The following is a 23,576-nucleotide window of genomic DNA, read 5'->3' on the forward strand; positions in this document are numbered from 1 at the left end:
AATATCTATTCACTTTTGTTTCCCGTACCGGAATGTTAATCATCAGATAAAAACAGGCATGGAAGAAGAGATAGGAGGTAATGACCCTTTGCTCGAAATTTCACTCAAAACATTTTAAAATTCCCAATATTGATTTTCACCTACATAAATAGCATTACACTCATTTGAAAAATAGTATGTCGTATAAAGCGGTCGGTGCCATTTTTTTAGAGAGGAATTTTTTTTGTCTTACCATTATCTGAAGAAAATTCTATGAATAATATGAATAGAAACTAAGACCAATAATTTATCAAAAAAAGAGATATACATGTGTATGAAATTATTATTTAGTGTCATAATATAATTTACATAAGAAAAAAATAAAGACAATAATAACCTATATATGTATATGTACGTCCCTGCTAATATTAATGAAAATTCTACATTTGGTATACATGATAAACTACCGCAGACAGTTTTCAAATTGTTTATAAACAGAAAGAAATATCTCATTTTGTAACCATGGTAAGAGAAACTTAAGATCATTTTAAGATTATTTACTTGGGAAGTTATCTCTCTTATCAGAGGGTCGTTCCACCTTAAATAGCTTATCCTGAACCCGAGACCACCGTATTAAGTCGGGCTCGAGATACGAAGAAAATAAAACCATGAACAGAGAAACGGTTAAAACTTTTTAATAACTTTGTTAGTTTGTAACTTGTAGTGCTACTACCACCATGATGACCATGACCCAGCGGTAAGAATACGTTATTGAATTTTTCAAGATTTTATTTATTTTAGAATTGTGGGTTCAAATATGTAACGGAAAATGATTTTTATTTGACCAATAATACTGATGTGGAAAATACCAGAAGGTTGCATCAGAGACATAAATACTGCAGCTTGCATCACAGTTAGATTATTCTAACTAGCATCATTTCGACTTACGAAGTTCTGTTCAACAGAAAAAAAACATGTAAAGAAATTAGGTTGTGAAAAATGGATGGAGTTTTCCACTAAGGCCAAAAAAATGATACAGTAGTCCCATTTCCTGCTACCAGCCGGTATCGGGTTCGTTCGCCCTATCTACCTGTTCGCACGAGTCCGTTCGCGCAAGGTCCGTTCGCCATTATTCTTGTTCGCCCTATATCTCGTTCGCCCTATTATATATACAGTAAATAATAAATATCAACATTTATTATTAATTTTATTCAATATTTTACGACTTGGTGTTTTTTTTTTCCAAATGTTACTACAGAATTTTTTTTATTTACCGTAATCTTCAAATTTGATATTTATGCTCTTTACATGCTTAATTGATTTAATTATACTTAATTATGTCACTGTAAGTTTTGAAAACAATTAAAGGACTGAGACGTTAATTTCTGTTGGTCTGCCGGGTCTTTGATAGGACAGGTATTTATAGTGTGACCACATGCATACGTCTGTTGTCTCCCGTGTGCAATTTATGTACCAATGTACATACAATTTATTTAAAAAATCCATTGGTTCATTATTCAACTTTCTGCAATATAAATAAGACGAACGGACCCTCGGCGAACAAGTTTTAGGGCGATCGGACTCTGGGCGAACGGGAATGAGGGCGAACGGCGTCAAGGGCGAACAAGTTTTAGGGCGAACGAACATACAACCCTACCAGCCTGAAAAAATAGGGTAGGTAGGTAGGAAAATTATTTTTTTATTTTATTTTTTTCTGCTGATGGCATTTTTTGGATATGAACTAATACAAGATCAAATTAAACATGACACAGGTCAATATTGTCTTTTAACATTAAATTTCATGTCTTTTGATGCACAACTCAAGTTTTATTTTATGAAAGTCCCTATTCAAAACATAGAATTTCATGAAAGGCTTGTATTGTGTTAATACAGAAACCGATTACAGTGACAGAACAATGAAATTCTGGAAATTCCCGATTTTTTTCTTCCAAAACTAAAAAAACTTTAGGGTCGGGTGTAAAAAAAAATAGGGTCGGTCGGATAGCAGGAAACAAGACTATTATTTTTTTTGGCCTAATGTCTTGTAGACAGGTTCAATCCAGAAACTATTTCTACCTGTGTACAGCATTGTTAATAGCTAACTAGGTATTTAAACATAGTAAAAGTAGCCCTTCTACCTTTTTACCTGTCTTTAGAAGAAATAAATGATAATTAAGGTGCATCTTTATAATAGGTAAGATTTATTGTAAGTTTATCATGTTGTGCACTTGTATGTGGCAAAATTCAGCTTGTAAATTTGTAAACTTTATGTGGGTGGAGACTGGAGAGGAAATGCATGAAGACTTGTCATAAAACCTTTTATCTAATGATGAAAGTAAGTTTTAAAATTGATACAGACTTGTAAGACATTTTAGGCCTCTAACCCCTAGCTTTGGTCACAAAATACAAGTAAAGCAAAAAGTAGGTAAAACTAGGTACCTGGAGTAGGTTTAAATACCTAGGTAGCTCTAAATAGCTGTGTAGGTAGAAATAGTCTTTGGACTGGACCTCGTAGTATTAAAAGAAACATTGTAGAAGGTTGGGGTTGTGAGGGAATGACATTCATTTTTAAATTTTGACACTTGGATCATTCTCTTTTTAAACATGGATATCTTGGGTAATAATGGGTGTGTTGAGGTTAATGTATGATCATGCCAATAATAATAATGTTATTCACATGATGGTCTTGATAATTGCTGGCTATCTGAACCATCTTCTTAAATTACTACCCGGTAATGTTATCTCACATCCATTGTACCATTATATACAGTTCCTCATTATTTAATGTATAACTTTAATATCTAGAATTTTCAGATATATTGAAGATTTTTGTGAGTCCCATTGGCATGGAGTTGGATAAAGTGAGATTTGACTGTGTATTGAAAATTTATTTGCCCCTTCCTCCCACCCCTCTCTCTCTCCAAAAAAGAGGGAAATAGCTATTCCTCTGTATACATGTATTTGAAAATTATTGTTGCTTTCTTATTTTAGGACCAACTTAAAAGTGATTTTGCTAAAGGAATGAATAATGGGATGTTTGTTACAGCCAAGACATTGATCCAACTGAGGTATCAAACAGAGTCAGATGGAAGTGTGGAAGGTAGCTGGGTGAAATTTGGTCAACTTGTAACACTCTGAAAACTTCCTTTAAGATTTCGTAGTTATGGAGGCAAATACAGATAATATGTCTGTCCGTCCATCTCTGCCAACACAGAGATTGTTCAGACTTGGAAATGGGGCCACACGGACTAGAACAAGTATCAAGATTTGCAAGTATGATGAGGGTATGCAATCTTTGTATTTAATTATATTAATAAAATAAATTTTAAAGTTAATGAAGAGGATAAAAAAAAAATAAATTAGCATAAACTAAATGTTATATCATGTATATTAAGACAAGTCTTCATATGAATTCCAGTGTTACACCTTGATTATTTCCACAGGGCAGCCACCTGCCCTTTCGGCTTCCCCTACTGCCGCCCTGTGCCCTTTTTAGGATGCACTGCCCTTTTTCCCAAGTCCATATTATCTTTATTGTCATATTATTTTGGTGTTTTAATGTGGGCCGCCATTATATCACTAGAAATGCATGCATTGTAATTAATATGACCTATTTACGTTGATGATTAAAAAAAAAAGCTAAATTTTAACACCGAAGAAATTTAGCTTACTGTGTTTATCTTATTTCTATCACAATGCCGAAGCGTGAAAGATGTTTGGAAAAAAAATATTAAATGAAAAAGTGCAAAGGCATTAACAGGAGTTTGAATGACTTATTTAGTACTTCATGAGTGTAAATACAATTTTAAAAATTGTAATAGATCTGCAATCCTGTTTAATTTAAATGTTTTTAATAGCAAATATAATTTATTGATTTTAAAGTAACAATTTTTTTAGATAATGTAGTAAAGAAGTTTTTTTATGCCAAAGATAGAAAAATTCAATTTTATCTTAAGTTAGATAGTTTGTGATAACTGACATTAATGCCTATGTGTATATATATATATATATATATATATATATATATATATATATATATATATATATATATATATATATATATGTACTGCTATTAACGTAATAAAAGACAATGTTTGACATGCCCTTTTTTAATTATCAATCAACGCACCAAAGTGCCCTTTTCAGGATTGGCGCCCTGCCCTTTTGAAATCCTTGCTGGAACACTGCATGAATTCAAAATCTTAAGAACATATATCTGTGCAGATTTTGATTGTAATTTACTAATTTTATTTAAAAATTGATTTAAGAACCAGACTCTGTGCATTCTGAGGTGGGTATTTCTGATGAGGAATCAACTTCGGAGAGAAGTGAAAATGGTAAACATACCAGTGTGCTGCCAAGCAGAGTCCCGTCCCATCTTCTCATGATCTCCATTCTGGAACATTTATGTTTGATGTATGCTCAAGATGCTGAAAAAGGGAAGCAGCTTTTCCAAGGTGCCCTTTCAGTTTAATCAAAAGATCATTGTTTAAGTACTTTACACAAGAGTAAGATAGAGTAGGGACTTTGAAATTATTTCTATATTATGTTTTCTTTGGCTTCACGAGCTGTCATTTATACAAACCAGTAATAATTTATATGAAGTTATGAATGTCCAATTGTAAATAAGTACAGTTTTCTAACCTGAATAAGTCAGAGAATACAGTGATTAATAAATAATAAATGGTTCATCAGAGATACTGATTGTCATATCACTTCAGTATAATCTTTGTTTGACAGTTATATCGGATCAGTTGGTTCGGCACCAGTACGTCTCCCCCTTTACTGTGTTGGATGAGATGAAAAGCATCAGAGCACAGTACCGTTATTTCATGAATCACATTCTAAAGGCTGCCATGATGAAAATCTGTCAGGTAAGAGAGGGGCTTATTTATCTCATTTAGTGAAACATTTATACTTTAGACCTCACATGGAATGTTCAGTGTAAAACATCTTTTGTATGAGACATTTTTGGTAGGAAATTTTCAAATTGCCCTCCTTTTAACAGACACCAGCTGCATTACCCAGTAGTTCTAGTCAGGAGATTCCTTGTGTCAGTTCACCAGGGTAAGCTTCAATTATACCCATTATTGAGGTTATTTTGATTATGAGAAAATTATCTTTTTTCAATGTTATACCACCCATCCTGACATAATGAGGAGCATCACTGCATACAGGTAAATCTCTAGACGTTTTTGAACTTTTACAGACTGCGACACCAATTGTCTTTCCTGTCTACAGATGAAATGCTACAGATGCAGACCTCAAGATACACAACAGAATTCACAGAGATCAGCAAAATAGGCAAAGGAGGTTTTGGATCAGTGTACAAGGTGCTGTGTTGTAATATTCTATATGCATAAGCACTAGTTGCATACATAATTCATCAAAGTGACAGGTATACAATTGACATTTTTTCATATCTACCTTATTTTAATGCCCTTCAGACTTTTTAGATCACCTCAATGAAGTTGGGGGAGCGTATGTAATAATTGGAGCAGGTTAAAGTTTTTGGAGCAAGTCTCATTTCCAAGTAACTATAAGCCCTGTATTGACAAAACCTGCATTCATGATACATCTAGGGATGCACACTACCAGGCTTGCTTCGGCTACTGGATCTGACCTACATTTTCTGGATGAGTGACCAGGTTAAAGTTTTTGGAGCTGGTTCATTCCAGTGTAACTTCAAGCCCTCCCTAGAGTAGGGCTGTCACGAGTACCCGAAATAACCGAGAACCGCGGTCCAAGTTGTTCGGTTCGGTTTCGGTTCCATTTTCCGGATTTCGGTTCGGATCTGGTTTATATATTAGAGTCTGTTCAATACAAAAAATGGCGTCGAAATCAAAGGAATAATGACGATAACAGTGATAAATGAACATCACAACTGAAATCTACTTCATTCCATGGCAAAACACTTGTCATGGAAGTATTAGATAATTATCGAAACGAGCAGGAATGGTCAGGTTGTGGCTAATAGTAGGCCAAGTAGTTCTACACACCGATGTCTAAACGTTCGCATGGTTAAGACTTGTTTTCAATGTAAATTTAATGTAACAAATAACTAAAAGATTTTTCAAGTTAAATTCCTGAAATTAAGGTTTAAAATAGATGTAAATAACTGAACCGAAAATCCGAAACCGAACCGAAAATTTACAGAACCAACCCAACCCGAAAAATTTTGGAACCATGACAGCCCTACCCTAGAGCAAAGTTGCATGGATGATGGATCATGGGTTGAACATTCTCAGACTTGCTTCATATGCTGGATCTTTTTATGGATTTTATGGATGAATGACTAGGTTAAAATTTTGGAACAAAGGCTCATTCCAGTGTAACTTCAAGCCCTGTCTGCACCAAGCTTGCATGGATTTTGCATCGAGGGATGCACACTATCAACTTGCTTCAGATGCTCGATTTGACGTACATTTTCAGGATGAGAGACCGGGTTGTAGTTTTTGCAGCAGGTTCATTCCAGTGTAAATTCCAGCCCTACTTGGACTAAACTTTGACGGATTATGCATCTAGGGAGACATAATTCGGGTGGAGAAGTATGCTTTCTGGATGACTGACCAGGTTAAGCATTTTGAGCAGATCTTTTCCTAAGTGACTATAAGGCTTACCTGAACCAAACTTGCATGGATGATGGCTCAAGGGATGCACACTAATAGACATGCTTCGTATGCTAGATCGACCTGCATTTTCTGGATGAGTGACCAGTCTAAGTTTTTAAGACAAGTTCATTCTCAAGTAACTGCAAGCCCTATATGGACTAAAACTGCATAAATGTTGCATCTAGGAATGTGCACTACTAGATTATTAGTTTAATGTGGGACTTTGCTTTGAACTTAAATATCAAATTTGTTAAGGTGAGCTCTGTAATCTTTGATTCCCTATGTTTTAGTGTTTAAACTGATTTAAATATTGATTGATACATTAGATTGATAGCCCTGGTATGTGTGTAAAGTGAAAACAGTTTACTGTTGAGTACCGGTATGTAAATGTTTCGAGAATAATTTCAGAAGTGTTTTTTAGCTCACCTCAACGAAGTTGGGGGAGCTTATGTAATACCCTCGGCGTCGGCGTCGGTGTCGGCGTCGGCGTCCCAGGTTGAGGTTTTTGGAGCAGTTTTCTTTTCAAGTACTTCTATAGCCTATATTAGTCAGAGATGCATGGAGGATGCTTCTAGTGTGTTTTATTGTACCAGTCAAGGTTTCAGATGCTGCAATTTCAGCTAAAGAATGACCAGGTTAATGTTTTTGGAGCAGGTTAAAGTTTTTGGAGCAGGTCTCATTTCCAAGTAACTATAAGCCCTATATTGACCAAACTTGCATGGATGATACATCTAAGGATGCACACTACTGAACTTGCTTCGGATGCTGGATCTGACCTACATTTTCCGGATGAGTGACTAGGTTAAAGTTTTTGGAGTAGATTTCATTTCCAAGTAACTATAAACCCTATATTGACCAAACTTGCATGGATGATACATCTAAGGATGCACACTACTGGATTTGCTTCGGATGCTGGATCTGACCTATATTTTCTGGATGAGTGACCAGGTTAAGGTTTTTGGAGCAGATGTCATTTCCAAGTAACTATAAGCCCTATACTGACCAAACTTACATGGATGATACATCTAAGGATGCACACTACTGGACTTGCTTCGGATGCTGAATCTGACCTATATTTTCTGGATGAGTGACCAGGTTAAAGTTTTTAGAGCAGATGTCATTTCCAAGTATCTATAAACCCTATATTGACCAAACTTGCATGGATGATACATCTAAGGATGTACACTACTGGACTTGCTTCGGATGCTGGATCTGACCTACATTTTCCGGATGAGTGACTAGGTTAAAGTTTTTGGAGTAGATCTCATTTCCAAGTAACTATAAGCCCTATATTGACCAAACTTGCATGGATGATACATCTAAGGATGCACACTACTGAACTTGCTTCGGATGCTGGATCTGACCTACATTTCCGGGATGAGTGACTAGATTAAAGTTTTTGGAGCAGATGTCATTTCCAAGTGTCTATAAACCCTATATTGACCAAACTTGCATGGATGATACATCTAAGGATGTACACTACTGGACTTGCTTCGGATGCTGGATCTGACCTATATTTTATGGATGAGTAACCAGGTTGAAGTTTTTGGAGCAGATCTCATATCCAAGTAACTGCAAGCCCTATATTGACTAAACTTGCATGGATGATACATCTAAGGATGTACACTACTGGATTTGCTTCGGATGCTGAATCTGACCTATATTTTATGGATGAGTGACCAGGTTAAAGTTTTTGGAGCAGATGTCATTTCCAAGTAACTATAAGCCCTATATTGACCAAACTTGCATGGATGATACATCTAAGGATGCACACTACTGGATTTGCTTCGGATGCTGGATCTGAGTTACATTTTCCGGATGAGTGGCCAGGTTAAGGTTTTTGGAGCAGATCTCATTTCCAAGTAACTATAAGGCCTATCTGAACCAAACTTGCATTGATGATGCATCAAGGGACGAACAATCTCAAAACTTGCTTCGGATGCTGGATTTGACTTACATTTTCTGGATGAGTGACTAGTTTTAAGTTTTCAGATAAGTCTATTCCCAAGTAACTATAAGCCCTATCAGACCAAAATTGCATAAATGTTGCATCTAGGGATGCACACTCCTAGATTATTAGTTTAGTGTGGGACTTTACCTTACTTAAAGACAACATTCGTTGAGGTGAGCTCTGTAATCTCTGATTACCTATGTTTTATTTTAGGCCAGACATAATCTTGATGGGAGGATGTATGCAATCAAAAAGATCAAGTTTAAACACTCAAAACCTGAAGTGTGGATGAGGGTATGTTATATTCACAAATAAAAGATTTTTAAAAAAGGGGGATATAGAAAACTTGAATTCTGAAATCTACCTATCAACACTGTTACTGTTATACTCCTATAATTCATTTCCCCAGGTTCTGAGAGAAGTGAAAGCTTTAGCCAATTTACAGCACGGGAACATCGTCGGCTATAATGCTGCCTGGCTGGAATACGCTACAAACTTTGATCCTGAATGTGGTATGTTATCATATTTAGAACAGTGCATATAAAATAAATAAAATTTCAATTTACGAGCATTTTATAGTATAAATTGTATGCATAGCCTTAGTAGAGAGGAAGTGCAGGGAATTAAAATCTCCACATTCTATTTATCCTCAATCTAATTAAAATTAGATGTTCCGAATCCGCTACCGCTTCTCAAACATCTAACAACATCCCATTAGGGGTCACGTCAGAGCGACCTTTCGACTATGAATAAACATAAAAAATTTTGGCCAATCAGATTAAATCTTCTGTATAGGATTCTAAAATTAGTTCCACGGCTACATCTTTACATTATTGATGCTCAGTAGACTGTTTTATGTTGAATTAGAGTAATTTTGGTATAAATTGAACGTATAGTCCGCTAATCTGGCATTCTTACCTGAATAATGCAAACGAAAATGCACAAACTACATGTAAACATCTATATATCCCGCACGTCACATTTATATATAGCACGGTCTTCACCATGCATATTTTGTTTACTACGAAACCCCTCGGGCGTTTAGTTGTGGCAGTAAAAAAAAGAAACGCATGCGAACTATAAGCCAAGAGTTCAGAGATGGCGATTTCATTGGGTAATCGAAAGGTCGCTCTGACGTGACCCCTAATGGGATGTTGTTAGATGTTTGAGAAGCGGTAGCGGATTTGGAACATCTAATTTTAATTAGATTGATTTATCCTAAAACATCATTAAAGGCAATAACCAGTTAGTAGTTTCATTTAATTTATTTACATTTATATGAAACCAACCCTTTTTTTTTTGTTTTTTTCATTAACAATTTTTCATAGTATGTTTACATGTAGGTGTATTTGTGATTTGGTGTTATAACAGATATGATGGAATTAATTGTAGATACAGTAAAACAGGCTTATAGCAAACATGCTTATAATACATTGATGCTTATAGCGAAGTGATTTTCATTCCCCATGAGTTTAAAATGTATTGAACAATTAACGTATACAACGAATTACACTTATAACAAAGCAAAATTGTCTGTCCCTGGCACTTCATTATAAGCGTGTTTTACTGTATGTGTCTAATGCTGAAATTTATCATGTATTCCAAGTACTTGTAAAAGTTATAACGAAAAAAAGTAATAATTTTTTATACAAATTCACAGTGATAAATTGTATGTTACAGGGGATACGGCTTTGTCTTCTCCTGCAGATCTAAGGTACGCTATTTATCTAAAATAATATTACATTTAACAGCATCCAATGAAAAGAGAGAAAATCTGTTGCTATTTACATTTGGATTTTAAAATTCTAATATATGTACAATGAAACTTGTCTAATCTGAATGTTGTGTATTCGAAGTCTTGCCTAATAAGATGAAACATTTCAATTCAATTGTTTGGAAACAACAGTGTCTGGATTAGACAAGTTTTACTGTATTTGCACCTATGTGAGAGTAGAATGGAAATATTGCTTGCAAGTACAGAACTTAATTGATCCGTAGTCTACTTTAGGGCTGGGGCAATATATTAAGATATGGATAATATCGATTCTGTGTGAGGACAATACCCACATTGATACATAAGTAGAAATATCGCAAAAAAAAATTATGTTTTCTTAATTGTTTACTTAACATTTTGGGTTTAATATTTATAATAAATATGCTAAATATCAATATAAATATGAAATACATAGTAATTAACAACACTTATGTAAAATAATTTTGTTTTACAGCAAATATACAACTTTTTAGGTCACCTGAGTCACTCAGGTGACCTATTGCTATCTGTTTTCGTCCGTCGTCGTCTGTCGTCCGTCGTGCGTCGTGTGTTAACATTTGAACATTTTCAGCTTCTTCTCTGAAACCGCTGAACCAATTTCAGCCAATTTTTGCATGTGGCATCTATGTGTGAAGGGGAACAAAATTTGTGAATTTCATGGTCCCTGCCCCCCTGGGGCCTGAGGGGTGGGGCTAAAACCATCAAAATTAATGCAATCTTTAAAAATCTTCTTCTTTGCTCCTGGACATCAAGCAGTCAAACTGTTGACATGATTGTAATAAGCATTGAGCCCTCTACCAAATTTGTGAAATTCATGGCCCCAGGGTCAGGGGTTCTGGTGCTAGGGCGGGGCTATATAGATCATATAGTGAAAGTGCATTATTTCTTTGAAAATCTTCTTCTCTACTCCTGGGTATTATTGAAACAAATTGAATACATAGTTATGATAAGCAAGGGTGACTCTACCAAAATTGTGAAATTCATGGCCCCAGGGTCAGGGGTTCTGGTGCTGGGGGGGGGGGGGGGGGCTCTATAAATCATATAGTGAAAGTGCATTATTTCTTTGAAAATCTTCTTCTCTACTCCTTGGTATTATTGAAACAAATTAAATACATAGTTATGATAAGCAAGAGTGACTCTACCAAAATTGTGAAATTCATAGCCCCAGGGTAAGGGGTTCTGGTGCTGGGGGGGGGGGGGGGGGCTCTATAGATCATATAGTGAAAGTGCATTATTTCTTTGAAAATCTTCTTCTATACTCCTGGGTATTATTTAAACAAATTAAATACATAGTTATGATAAGCAAGAGTAACTCTACCAAAATTGTGAATTTCATGGCCCCTGGGTCAGGGGTTCTGATGTTAGGGCGGGGCTCTATTTATTATATAGTGAAAATGCATTAATGCTTTAAAAATCTTCTTCTCTGCTTCTGGGTATTATTTAAACAAACTAAGTACATTATTATGATAAGCAAGGACACCTCTTCCAAAATTGTGAAAGTCATAGCCCCAGGGACAGGGGTTCTTGTGCTAGGGTGGGGCTATATAGCTCCTACAGTGAAGGTGAATTATTTCTTTGAAAATCTTCTTCTCTGCCCCTGGGTACTATTTAAACAAACTATGTACATTGTTATGATATGCAAGGATGCCTCTTCTAAAATTGTGAATTTCATGGCCCCAGGGTCAAGGGTCCTGGTCAAAAGGTGGGGGGGGGGGGGCTCTATTGATTATATAGTGAAAAATCAAAATTTCTTTGAAAATATTCTTTTCTGCTTCTGGTTAAAAAGCAAAGAAGCTAAGTATATAGTTATGATGAGCAAGAGTGCTTCTTTCAGAGTAGTGAATTGCATGACCCCTGGGTCAGATGTGCTGGTATAAGGGTGGGGCTGTTGATAATGTAGTGAAAATGCATTAATTCTATTAAATAATCCTGTCTGCTCCTTAATGTTAAGCAGTTAAACAAAGTGATAACTTATGATGAGCAAACTTGAAACTTCTGGTCCCAGGGTGAGAGGCTCTGGTGTTTCTCAGTGGTGAAGGGGGGGGGGGGGGGGGGCTCTATTGATAATATAGTGAATCTGTAGTGAAAATGCATTATTTCTTTAAAAATCTTCTCTGCACTTGGGCATATCATTAACAGTTGTAATAAGGTAGGGTATTTTTACCAGATTTTTGAACATATGGACCATTTGGTCAAGTGTTCTGGTCCTAGCCAGGGCTCAATTAATTTGCATTCTACTGAGAGGAGTTATTCCCCTTTGCCATTTACTTTTGATAATTAATCATTGTAAATAATGTACTTGAAAAATTAATAGAATAAGAGAATTATGCAAGAATTTTTATTGTATAATACAAAAAGTATTTTCATAGTTTTAATGATCATGTGGACTTGTAAGTAATAGATAAATAAAAATGAGACAAAAATAACTTGTCTTATTAAATGTTCATCAAAGACCAAGAGAGGCCAATGTAAGAGATTACAACAAGGAATTAAAATAGTACAAAAGCACTGACAGTTTGTTAATATACTGTATGGTGATAGTGATAAATGGGGAACAGATTAGAACCTAATCTATGAACTGTTAATGAATAGTAGACTAATTATTTTGTTGATCCTGATCACCCTATTTTTCTTGCTTTTGGGCAACAAAGCTTCACCTTTCATTTCATTTTAATACTCTATGGATCCTCTAAATTGTTGTATTCTACTCAGGTGACCGTTAAGGCCCTTGGGCCTCTTGTTTGAATAAGTTATTCTTATTTGTGAAGAAACGTTTTGTTCATTTCAATACAAAAAGAGGATTTTAAAACCAAAATATTGCGATACATATCGTATCGTGGCTCAAATATCGTGATACACATTGATACAGAAAAAGTTGTATTGTCTCAGCCCTAGTCTACTTATTTCCTCCAGTCAGAAGGTACGGTACATGTGAACACTTTTCCCATTACAGCTTTCAGCCTAAAGATAAGGAGACGGATGACAGTGTGGTGTTTGCTGCCTCTGGAGCCAGTGGAGCTAGTGATGGCATTAACTTTATAGTACACAACACTGCCTCTGTTTCATCCCCCTACAGGGGCCCCTTTGTGGAGGAGCTGGACCCCAGTGACTCGGGGAGTGTCTGTAAAGCTTGTCTACTGAACAATACGAGTCAGGTGGACACTCAACAGACAGGACTGATAAAAAATCCTCCCAAACACAGCTGTGCCAAGAAATTCTTCGAGTCTGAATTCACAGGGACTTGCTCCTCGGTGCAGGCAACTGAGACTGTAGACAGGGGCAGGGCCTGGGATGTTATTGACACAAATGGACGGTTCTGGAATAGGCAGCTCAAAGTGAAACGAAGTATTAGCTATGATCATATGCCGTGTTGTGATGACACTCATGAGAAATGTCAAAAATTTGAAGTGAGTTATCTATGTTTTATTGTATTTTCTCACAAATATATGTCAGAAAAGAGGTGTTACACTCATGAATATAGCACAGTGAAAGAATATAAAATTATGTTATTTTATTGCTAAGTGTACATTTTTGTTTCAGATAAATGTAAGTTTGTTTATACAAATGGAACTTTGCAGTCTTACATTAAAGGATTGGCTACAGCTGCGAAACCAAAAGTGTACAAATAAGAAGGGTATGTTTGTGTGTGTACATAAACCCTGTCAACTGACACAGGGATTTATCAGTACCTTCTCAGGGGCCGAAATTCGGCCCCATTCCCAATTGAAAATGAGTTCAGTTTTTCCCAATTTGGCAGTGTTTTTTCCCAATTGGTGAACAATGCTTTTATATTTAATTATCTTGGAAAAACACAAGGAAAATTGTCAGATTGTCTGTAATTTTCATATATTTAAGTCATTTAGCTAAACTACAGTCATAACACATGTTTAAAAACACTGTAAAAACATCGCCAACTTTTAATCCGAATTTCCTCCGTTTTTTCTGAAAATGGTGATATTGTGTAATTATATAGATTGATTAAGTTATTTCTACATACTCAATTGATCTACGAATGAATGGTAAGGACTGTAGGCATTATTTCAAATAGAAAAATATATTTTCAATGCATTAATACATATTAAAAGAGGACTTTGAGAAAATATATACTTGCAGGAGGTTTATATTTTCCAGAAACAATTCTGTAATGACCTAAATTGGAATCTCATACACACATTTACTACCCTAAGTTGTATCAACACTTCATACTCATTGAAGTCAATTTTACTTTTATTAGTCTGTTATTCATAATTGATCTTGTATGAAGTTGGATCATATATAATTGTCTGTTTGGCTGCCCAAATTAGAGTTCATGCTGAAATGTTAAATGAATTACGCCTGAATACATGAAATAAGCAACATTTTTAATTTTTCCCAATTTCATCAAAAAGCCGATAATTTTTTCCCAATTCCCCAAAAATGGCGTTTCCCAAAATAGGCTGATAAATCCCTGACTGATCAAAAATGTACAAATAGGATGGGTTTGTTTGTGTGTGTGTGGGGGGGGGGGGGTACATAAACCCTGTCAGCTGATCAGCAGTATTTCTAAATTTTGAATGTTTACTTGTATTTTATTGATATTTAACAGTCCCCTGTATATTTTTGTATACATGTACATGTATGTAAATGTTTCAGATCTACTGATTAATATGTACATGCATATACATGTACAGTATATGTGTAAAAAATAAACAATTCTGGTATTGCTGATTAAGACATGTACATGTATGTACATGTACAGTATACATATAAATAATATATATGTATAGTGTTATCAATGTAAGACATGAATGTTTCAGATCTGCCATATTACTCTGTATACAACATGAAGATATTTAAGCAGATTCTTAAAGGAGTTGAGTTTATCCACAGTAATGGTCTTATTCACAGAGATTTAAAGGTAATTATGTTCCCCAAACGAAGTTTGGGAACATATTGTTTTTACTCTGTTTCTTATTATTATTATTAAGTCTTCCGTTCACAACGGAAGACTTATAGTGATTGTATTGTTTCTTTTTATTATTATTATTATTATTATTATTCCTCCCAAATTTTGTGAGCGCGATTACTCAGAGATGGTTGGATAGATTTTCACAATTTTTCACATGATAGTAGGCTGATATATGAAGTTTATATAAAATTCCGTTTTTTGAAAAATTCACTTCCGGTCCGAAGTTACGGCCGAATTTCCACTTTTTAAATGCACTTTTGTCCGGAATTTTTCTCGGAAACGGTTTGAGGTAAAGATGTGAAATTTACAGGAGTATTAGATCATGACATTCTCTTTGTTTCGAAGTTATTTTCGTGTGTTTCCGGTACTTCCTGTCCGAACCGGAAGTGAACTTGTGTTTGGTCAATTTTCAACTTTTTTGTTTTTTAATATTTTTTCAAGATATTATTATGTATAACAGAGGTTATTCTACAAATATTAAATATATAATTTGTTTTAAAATTGGATTGCGCATTTTCTAGATTTTTGGTACCGTCATTTTCCCCATTTACCTAGTGTGTAAACAATGGGCAAAGAAAGATAACTCTGACTTGTAAGTGAAAATAGAACTTTCGAGATAAAGGCGGAAATAGTATCGATGACGTAAGAGACATATACACTCTCCATATCAAAATATTTAGACGTTCCATATTCACTCTTCTAAATATAAGAGTACGTTGGTTACCACTTCCAATGCATGTATAGTTTAAAGTTGCCAGTGTAGTGTAAGTCTGTATTGACAGTTAATTTATTTACACATGAATATATCTAAAAAAAAAAATAATAATATATATGCTAGGTACCTAATTCAAGTAAATATATTATAAGCACTGAGTATACATTTATAGTGATGGACAGGAATGCAGTTTTATCTATCTCGTATAGTAAGTTCAGAATACGATAGTTATAAGCCTTCTATAATGCAGACGATTTATTATTCTCTATGATTTGAATGCGAAATTATCCCGATTTCCGAGTTTTATTTTCGATATTAAAAAAAATATTACATACACTCAAAAAGGAATTGAGCGATAGAAAATTGTAATACAGTACTGTTTTAAAGCCTTTATAAATAAATTGATATCTGCCACTTAAAAGAAAGAAAATCAATCTGTAGATTAGATTTTGTTATTACATGTAAATTTGATAAAAAGTTAAATTATTTATGACACATGATCTATATTCTATATACCCAAGGAATTATAAAAGATGTGAAAAGACGATTCTTGGGCATGGATTCTTGTGAAATACTCAAAGAGTTAAAAAAAAATATGTGAAAACGCGATTCTGTGTGAAATAATGCTACGCTATATGTTTCTTTTGAAAAAAAAACATGAAAAAAAATTGCACAGGTCTGTTGATATGTGGGATAAGTATACCTGAATGAACACAATTTTATGCAATGATATATAATTATGTACATGCAACTGACGTCCGTACTTTTCCTTATAATTCATAAAACATAAAATTATCTAATTCCTTTGAAGACTCCCCCCACCCCCCGTCTTGATTAATATTTGGAGACGTTCGTGCAGCTAGGCATTTGAATTATATATTCGTTTTAGATTTAAATCTGTAACATGTGAATATAATTACCATTTACATGTATACAGAATTTCATATTCTATAATGGTAGATTTGTCATTATGAAATGTTCAATTTACGTCTGAGAGAGAGAGGGGGGAGAGAGAGAGATTCCCTCTTAATCCCGATCCTCCTATCCATTTACATAGAGCAAAAATTAGTTCTATATCGGTCACACCCATTCTTAATTAAATGTTTTCTGATTTCATAGTCAGTCATGGTCACATCCTGTATATTTTTCAGCTTAAAAAGTATCACACGAAGTGCACCTGTGTTGACCTGTCAATCAAAATCACTTGACGCTGTATGCACTGCAGTTAAGTAGCCTGAGTTCGAAATGATCTTGAAGTATGATCTTAAGTAAATCTGATGCAACAAACTTGTGAAAAAATAGAATAAAATAAAAAATAAAATATCTCGGTATTATGAACTTCGATTGTGGGACGTGGAGACCGGTCCTTTGGATGAGATCGTATAAATCGAGGTCCCTTGTCGCAGAAGGTGCTGGCATAAAAAAGATTCCCCTCTGCTCAATTGCGATAAGTGCCAAAGTATGGGACAAAAATTTGCAGTCTCCACCGGCGAGTGGTGGCGTCTCCATGTGAGTGAAAAATTCTGGAGAGGGACGTTAAACAACATACGTATAATCAATCAATCGATTGCTGAAGAATTACTGTAATTGAATAATCTGTCTTATAGGTCTGCTGTCAAATCTTGATATTATAACTTTACAAAACTCAGATACTTTAGGTTAATGTGATACTAACTTAATTCATTATATTTTTTTATAACACCATACACAATTATGCCAAAACATACACACAGTGAAGTTTATGATAGTACGGTGTTCGTCTGTTTGTTTGTCTTAGAAATGATTGCAAACAATTTTTTTTAATTGCTAATGATATATTATGTATATCTCTTATAGGTGCCAAATGCATTATACAAGATTGATAATGAAAATCAAAGTACCTTAAGTACTGAAAGGACTTTTTTTCCAGTTATTTTTTTCTTTTACAGTAAATATGATATGTATGTTTTTTACACAGAAAAAAGCAAATTCTTACAGATTTAGAAGAACGGAAGACTTTTTTGTTGCCATGGCAACAAGAGTCTAGTTATTATTATTTTTCTTCCTGGGTACTTTTTTGTCCGTGAGTGATCTCCAAAACTATACATCCGATTGAGTTGAAACCTTTTTAGGGTTAATAGGAATGTTATGTAGATTTGCGGAACGAAGGTCATTTTGCGCGCACGTGCATGCACGTGCGTGCGCGTGCAATGAGTAAAATGACCAATATACTTGATATAGCCATAACTTTTATATCTTTTGATGAAATACTTTGATACTCAGAATATAAGGATATATTAATAGTGTAGACATGATGACATGGTCAGAATGCACATGCATGCACGTGCGCGCATGCGCATTGATTAAAATAACCAATACAATTGATATAGACTTAACTTGTATATTTTTTGATGAATTGCTTTGACACTCAGAATATAAATATATATTAGAAGTGTAGACAAGAAGACTTGATCAGCGCACACATGCATGCACGTGCGTGCATGTGCGTGCGCGTGCAATGAGTAAAATGACAAATATACTTGATATAGCCATAACTTTCAACTCTTTTGATGAAATGCTTTGATACTCAGGATATCAGGATATATTAATAGTGTAGACAAGATGACATGGTCAAAATGCACATTCATGCACGTGTGCGCATGCGCAATGATTGAAATAACCTATACGAATGATATAGACTTAACTTGTGTATTTTTAGATGAATTGCTTTGAAACTCAGAATATAAATATATATTAGAAGTATAGACAAGATGACATGATCAGCGCGCACATGCATGCATTTGCATGCACGTGCGTGCGCGTGCAATGAGTAAAATCACCAATATACTTGATATAGCCATAACTTTTACATTTTTTGATGTTATGCTTTGATATTCAGAATATATAGACATATTATAGATGTAGACAAGACGACATTGTCAACATGCATATGCATGCACGTGCGCGCGCATGCAATGCTTAAATGACTAATATACTTGATATAGCTATAACTTTTATACTTTTTGATGAAATGATTTGATACCCGAAATATGTAGATATATTTATAGTGTTGACAAGATGACACGGTCATCATGGACATGCATGCACGTGCGCGCGCGTGCAATGCGTAAAATGACAGATATACTTAATATAGCGGATTTTTTTTTCATCTTTTAATGAAATTTGAATATAAAGATGTATTAAAAGTGTAGACAAGTTGACATGGTCATTTTGTACATGCATGCCCGTCCGCGCGTGTGTAATGCGTAAAAAAACCCAATATACTTGAGTGCCTTATTTAATGAAGCTTACAGGGAATAATACACCAAAAGGAAGTTGGGGAGCGTTTGGGGAACATCTGTAACGGTCCCCGTTACAATTAATACTAGTTTGTATGTGTCTTAGCTGCAGAACTGTAGCTCTCTGGTTGAGAAAATTTGGTCTTATTCACAGAGATTTAAAGGTAATTTGTATGTGTCTTAGCTGCAGAACTGTAGCTCTCTGGTTGAGAAAATTTGGACAGATAAACCAGAGAGCTACAGATCCAAGCGTTGTAAAACCTTCAATTTACGTCGCCGTTTTTTTGTCGCTCGCTTCAGGTATTATTTCTTGTATTTTATGCATTCCCCAGCTTCAAACATTGATCATAATTTTACTCCTATTCCCAATTCCTAGTACATGTCTCAAACAAAATTCTTCTAAGAAGTTTTCCAAATTGATTATTTCAATAAACATTTAAATTTTCCAAGAAACACTCAAAGCTAGTAATAATACACAACAGTAGTTTAGAATACTGTATGGGTGGTCATCATGGTGGTTATAGCATTGATTCTTATGATAATAGCCAAACTTTCAATTATCAATAAAATGATTCTCGATATTTAGATTTAACAAAATTAAAAGTGCTAGTTTTTTGACAAACTTTTTTTTTTTTTTTTAAATGAAATCAGCCAATACCATGCCCATGTTATGCATAGCAAAAACTCAGATTTTTAATTTTAAGAAAAATAAACATTATTTGTTAACATGTCAAGTCTCATATAACATTTCCACAGCCCAGAAACATTTTCCTGCATGAACCAGAGCTACATGTAAAGATAGGAGACTTTGGACTTGCCAAAGATGACCTTGTGAAAGGATCTGATGACGTTCTGTTAACCCCATCTCCTGTTGATTTATATGGTAAATAAAATTGTCTACGAGGGTACAGTTTTTAATGAATTTATGGATTTTATTCAGTGCGATACTTACTGGATGTGAAGTTTATAAAAGATTAATCAGAAAAGTGTTTAAAAAGATGTAATTTTTTCAATATTTAAATAAAGAATCATGATGAAAATTTTGTTTTATTTTAATGAATGTTTCAAAAGTCATTTGAAATTTTGACTGAAATCTCTTCTCAGGTTATGGTCTTGAGACCTGATATCAATTTATTTACTTTCAGTTTATATGTTTAGATGCAATTTACATGCCAATAATATTTTTTAAATGATTCAGTTGTGATATTGTTACATTTAGATGAGTTTGTATGGGAGAAACATACATCAGGGGTGGGGACTTCCACATATGCAGCCCCCGAACAGCTGGAGGGGACTCTGTATAACTATAAGGTAATCAGACTTTTATGATTGTTGTTGCTAATTTATCACATCTCCTTTATTCATACACCTGTGTGACACCTGTATGAAATGAGAAATGAGTCTCTGTTTCCCTCTTTCAGAGTGATGTGTACAGCTTAGGTGTTATACTGTTTGAAATGTTCAACACTTTTCAAACAGAAATGGAGAAATTCCATTGTATGGATCAGCTCAGGAAAAACGGGGAACTAGATGAAGACTTTCTGAAGGAATGGCCCCTTCATGTAAGTCATTTTAATTTTGGGGAAGAAATTTCACAATTTTACTTTATTTTAGTCTTGAGGAAAGAAAATTATACTGTATGTTTTTTAAAAAAAGGGAAGGTAACAACATGTAATTGAGAAGGAAAGATGGTCTACAATATCAAATATACATGGACATTACTTTCTATTTAAGGCTAGTTTTGTTAAGAGAATGACCTCCCTTCATCCTAATGAACGACCTTCTGTCAGAGAGATATTGGACAGTGAATTGTTCCTCACTAAAGATCAGGTAACTCCTTGATACAAAAATAAAAGTACAATGTAGATACTTTTAGCCCACATACATGCATCTTAAAAATTCTTTTAAGGGGGCCAACTGCAGTTTTCATTGTGCAATACTGGGTAAATAAAGTAGATACGCACTTTTAAGGCAATTATTTCATAAAAAATTATCAAAATAAACAAAGTTAAGAAATCACAAGTAAAAAAAAATTAATTACATCTTTTAAGAATTGACAGTTTTAATGATATTTAAACTGATAGGTAGTTGGACAACATTATAGTGTGTTTATGACATTATGATAAACTGAAGTTCTCTTAGAGGGGGTCATAAAAAGTGTTATAAAAGTCAGTATAAAACATGTGCTCTTGAAATTTTAAAAATGGGAATTTGAAAATCGTGCAATTACTTTTTGTTATTTTCTGGGCAAATCTCTAGTATCTGTCATATTTTGTAGTACTCCATATATTAAACAGGAATTTTTTTCGATATTTCACATTATGAGATGCCCCCTCTGTAAACCAGACAGTGGAATTCAGTGTTTCTTGCATATACATGGATTGTACAGTATAGCATTTCTCATCACATATTATAATTTGAGCAGTCTTTTATAGTATTTTTATAATTTGCTTTGAAGTGCAAAAAAAGCATTTCCCCAAACATTCCTATAGAAAATGTAACTGTGTTTTGAGATGTCCCTAAAAATACATATAGGATAGGTTTTGCAAAACTCTTGAAATCATATAACCTTACAAAATGAACAGCAAGACTATTCTCAAAACTTTGGAGGACAAATGAAATTTTTGTCTGATCCTTATATAAAATAAAAATTGTTAAGATGTTGTTTGGTATGAAATCAAATTCAATGCAGAGAAATGAGAAGGGATGTTCAAAGTCTGTGATGGAGTAAAAAGGTCTAGGACTTACTTGTTATCGATTGATATATAAATGCATAAGTGCATTTTGATAAGCTAAGAATTTCATAGTTCATCTAATCAATGCCTTCTATATTAGAACCATTTAACATTTTAAAATACAGCCAAACTTTGTTATGTTACAAGTTTATGGAAATATTGACTGTTAGATGTGAAGACCATGTAATATTTATTGAGAAAAATGTATGATATTGCTTCACCGAGTTCTACTGTTTGATCTTGTATTTCCAGGTAATTCAGAATCTCAGGCAAACTCTGAAGGACAAAGATGAAGAAATTCGGAAATTAAAAGCAATGTTAGAAGAACGAGATAAAAAATTTGACAGACTGGAAAAAGACTTTGGAAAAGTATCAAATATTAAACTAGATCTGTGCGACAAGGAAAATGTGATGGTCTGAGTGACATTTAGCTGGTAAAGTTACTATAGCGCAAACTACCGGTAATGACTATTATTGATTTAAAGTTATTGGTATGAATGACCGAAAGTGCCCAGGAGTTAATAAGGACACTAAAAATTGAATAATTAGAAATTTATTGTGAGTGACAGTGTCTGGAAGAGTTCCCATTATTCAATGAATGTCTGTCCTTTGTGAATGGTTTTGGAGAGTTTAGTAATTTTGAATTTTTGTTGTTGAACTATATACAACATGTTAATAAAAGTTTTTTTTGACATTTAATTTGTTTGAGTTTTTGATGATTATATTCAGCAAGCCTAACTTTTGACCTCTGACATGTAGATGCTCCGAACTAAGTTTTGCTGTAGACAGCACAATATTCTTTGTAACAGGAAAAGTGGAAATTTAGGTTAGAGTAATCGCTGCATACCTAGGCAGGTGCTCTGATGTTATCTACCCAGGCGTATATGCATGGTCAATTTAGCTCAAACCATTACACTTTCAAAGCCTGCTCATGGCACCAACTGAGCAGGAAAGGAGAAAATCTATGGCTGGACCAGAAATCAAACCAAGGACCACTGCATACCTAGGCAGGTGCTCTAATCTTAGCTACCCAGGCAAATGTATATATTGTCAGTTTAGGACAAACCAATTCACTCTCAAATCCTGGTCATGGCATCAAATGTAACAGGAAAGGAGAAAATTTATGGCTGGATAGGGAATCAAACCTAGGGCCCCTGCATAACTAGTCTGGTGTTCTAACCACTGAGCTATCTAGGCTGATATCCACAGTACATATAGTCCAAACCATTACAATCTATTTGAAAGAAAAAGCAAGATTCTATTGATATGTGTGTAACTGCCATGGTTTTTACTTGGTCATGATAAGAACTGAAAAAAAGATCCTATGAAAAAAATCATGAATGGCTTTAACATGAGACATGATATCAAGTCATAAATTCTGTGATTTGGAAGTTATTTTTATTTTCAGGCTCTTGGAGAAGCTTTTTCTCGAGTTTTGTTAAATTTAAAACAAACCTTTTTGTATCTTAGCAAATTTTTTTGGGTGAGGAGGGAGGGGTGTATAAGAGTTGTAATTTCTGTCCTCTCAGAGATCCCATTTCATTTCTGGGTACATGTAAATATACATGTATCTAATGAAGCAAAT

At 34.4% G+C, this 23,576-nt stretch overlaps 1 protein-coding gene across 1 annotated transcript; it reads left to right on the forward strand.

The window, feature by feature from the left end:
- The first annotated feature begins 657 nt into the window (after positions 1-657).
- Positions 658-22,675, forward strand: LOC133205604 (eukaryotic translation initiation factor 2-alpha kinase 1-like). Its single transcript, XM_061341441.1, has 17 exons — positions 658-736; positions 2,971-3,263; positions 4,248-4,436; positions 4,720-4,853; positions 4,988-5,046; positions 5,189-5,312; positions 8,755-8,835; positions 8,951-9,053; positions 10,222-10,255; positions 13,269-13,722; positions 13,856-13,949; positions 15,112-15,212; positions 20,013-20,139; positions 20,476-20,567; positions 20,678-20,818; positions 20,991-21,086; positions 22,244-22,675. Exons 2-17 carry the CDS (start codon positions 3,143-3,145, stop codon positions 22,409-22,411), a joined length of 2,118 nt encoding a protein of 705 aa, XP_061197425.1. The 5' UTR covers positions 658-736; positions 2,971-3,142; the 3' UTR covers positions 22,412-22,675.
- Positions 22,676-23,576: the final 901 nt, after the last annotated feature.

This window comes from Saccostrea echinata, unplaced genomic scaffold (assembly GCF_033153115.1).
Source record: "Saccostrea echinata isolate AGI-Se365-2 ecotype Australia unplaced genomic scaffold, CSIRO_AGI_Sech_v1 ptg000054l, whole genome shotgun sequence".
Classification (NCBI taxonomy): Eukaryota; Metazoa; Mollusca; class Bivalvia; order Ostreida; family Ostreidae; genus Saccostrea; species Saccostrea echinata.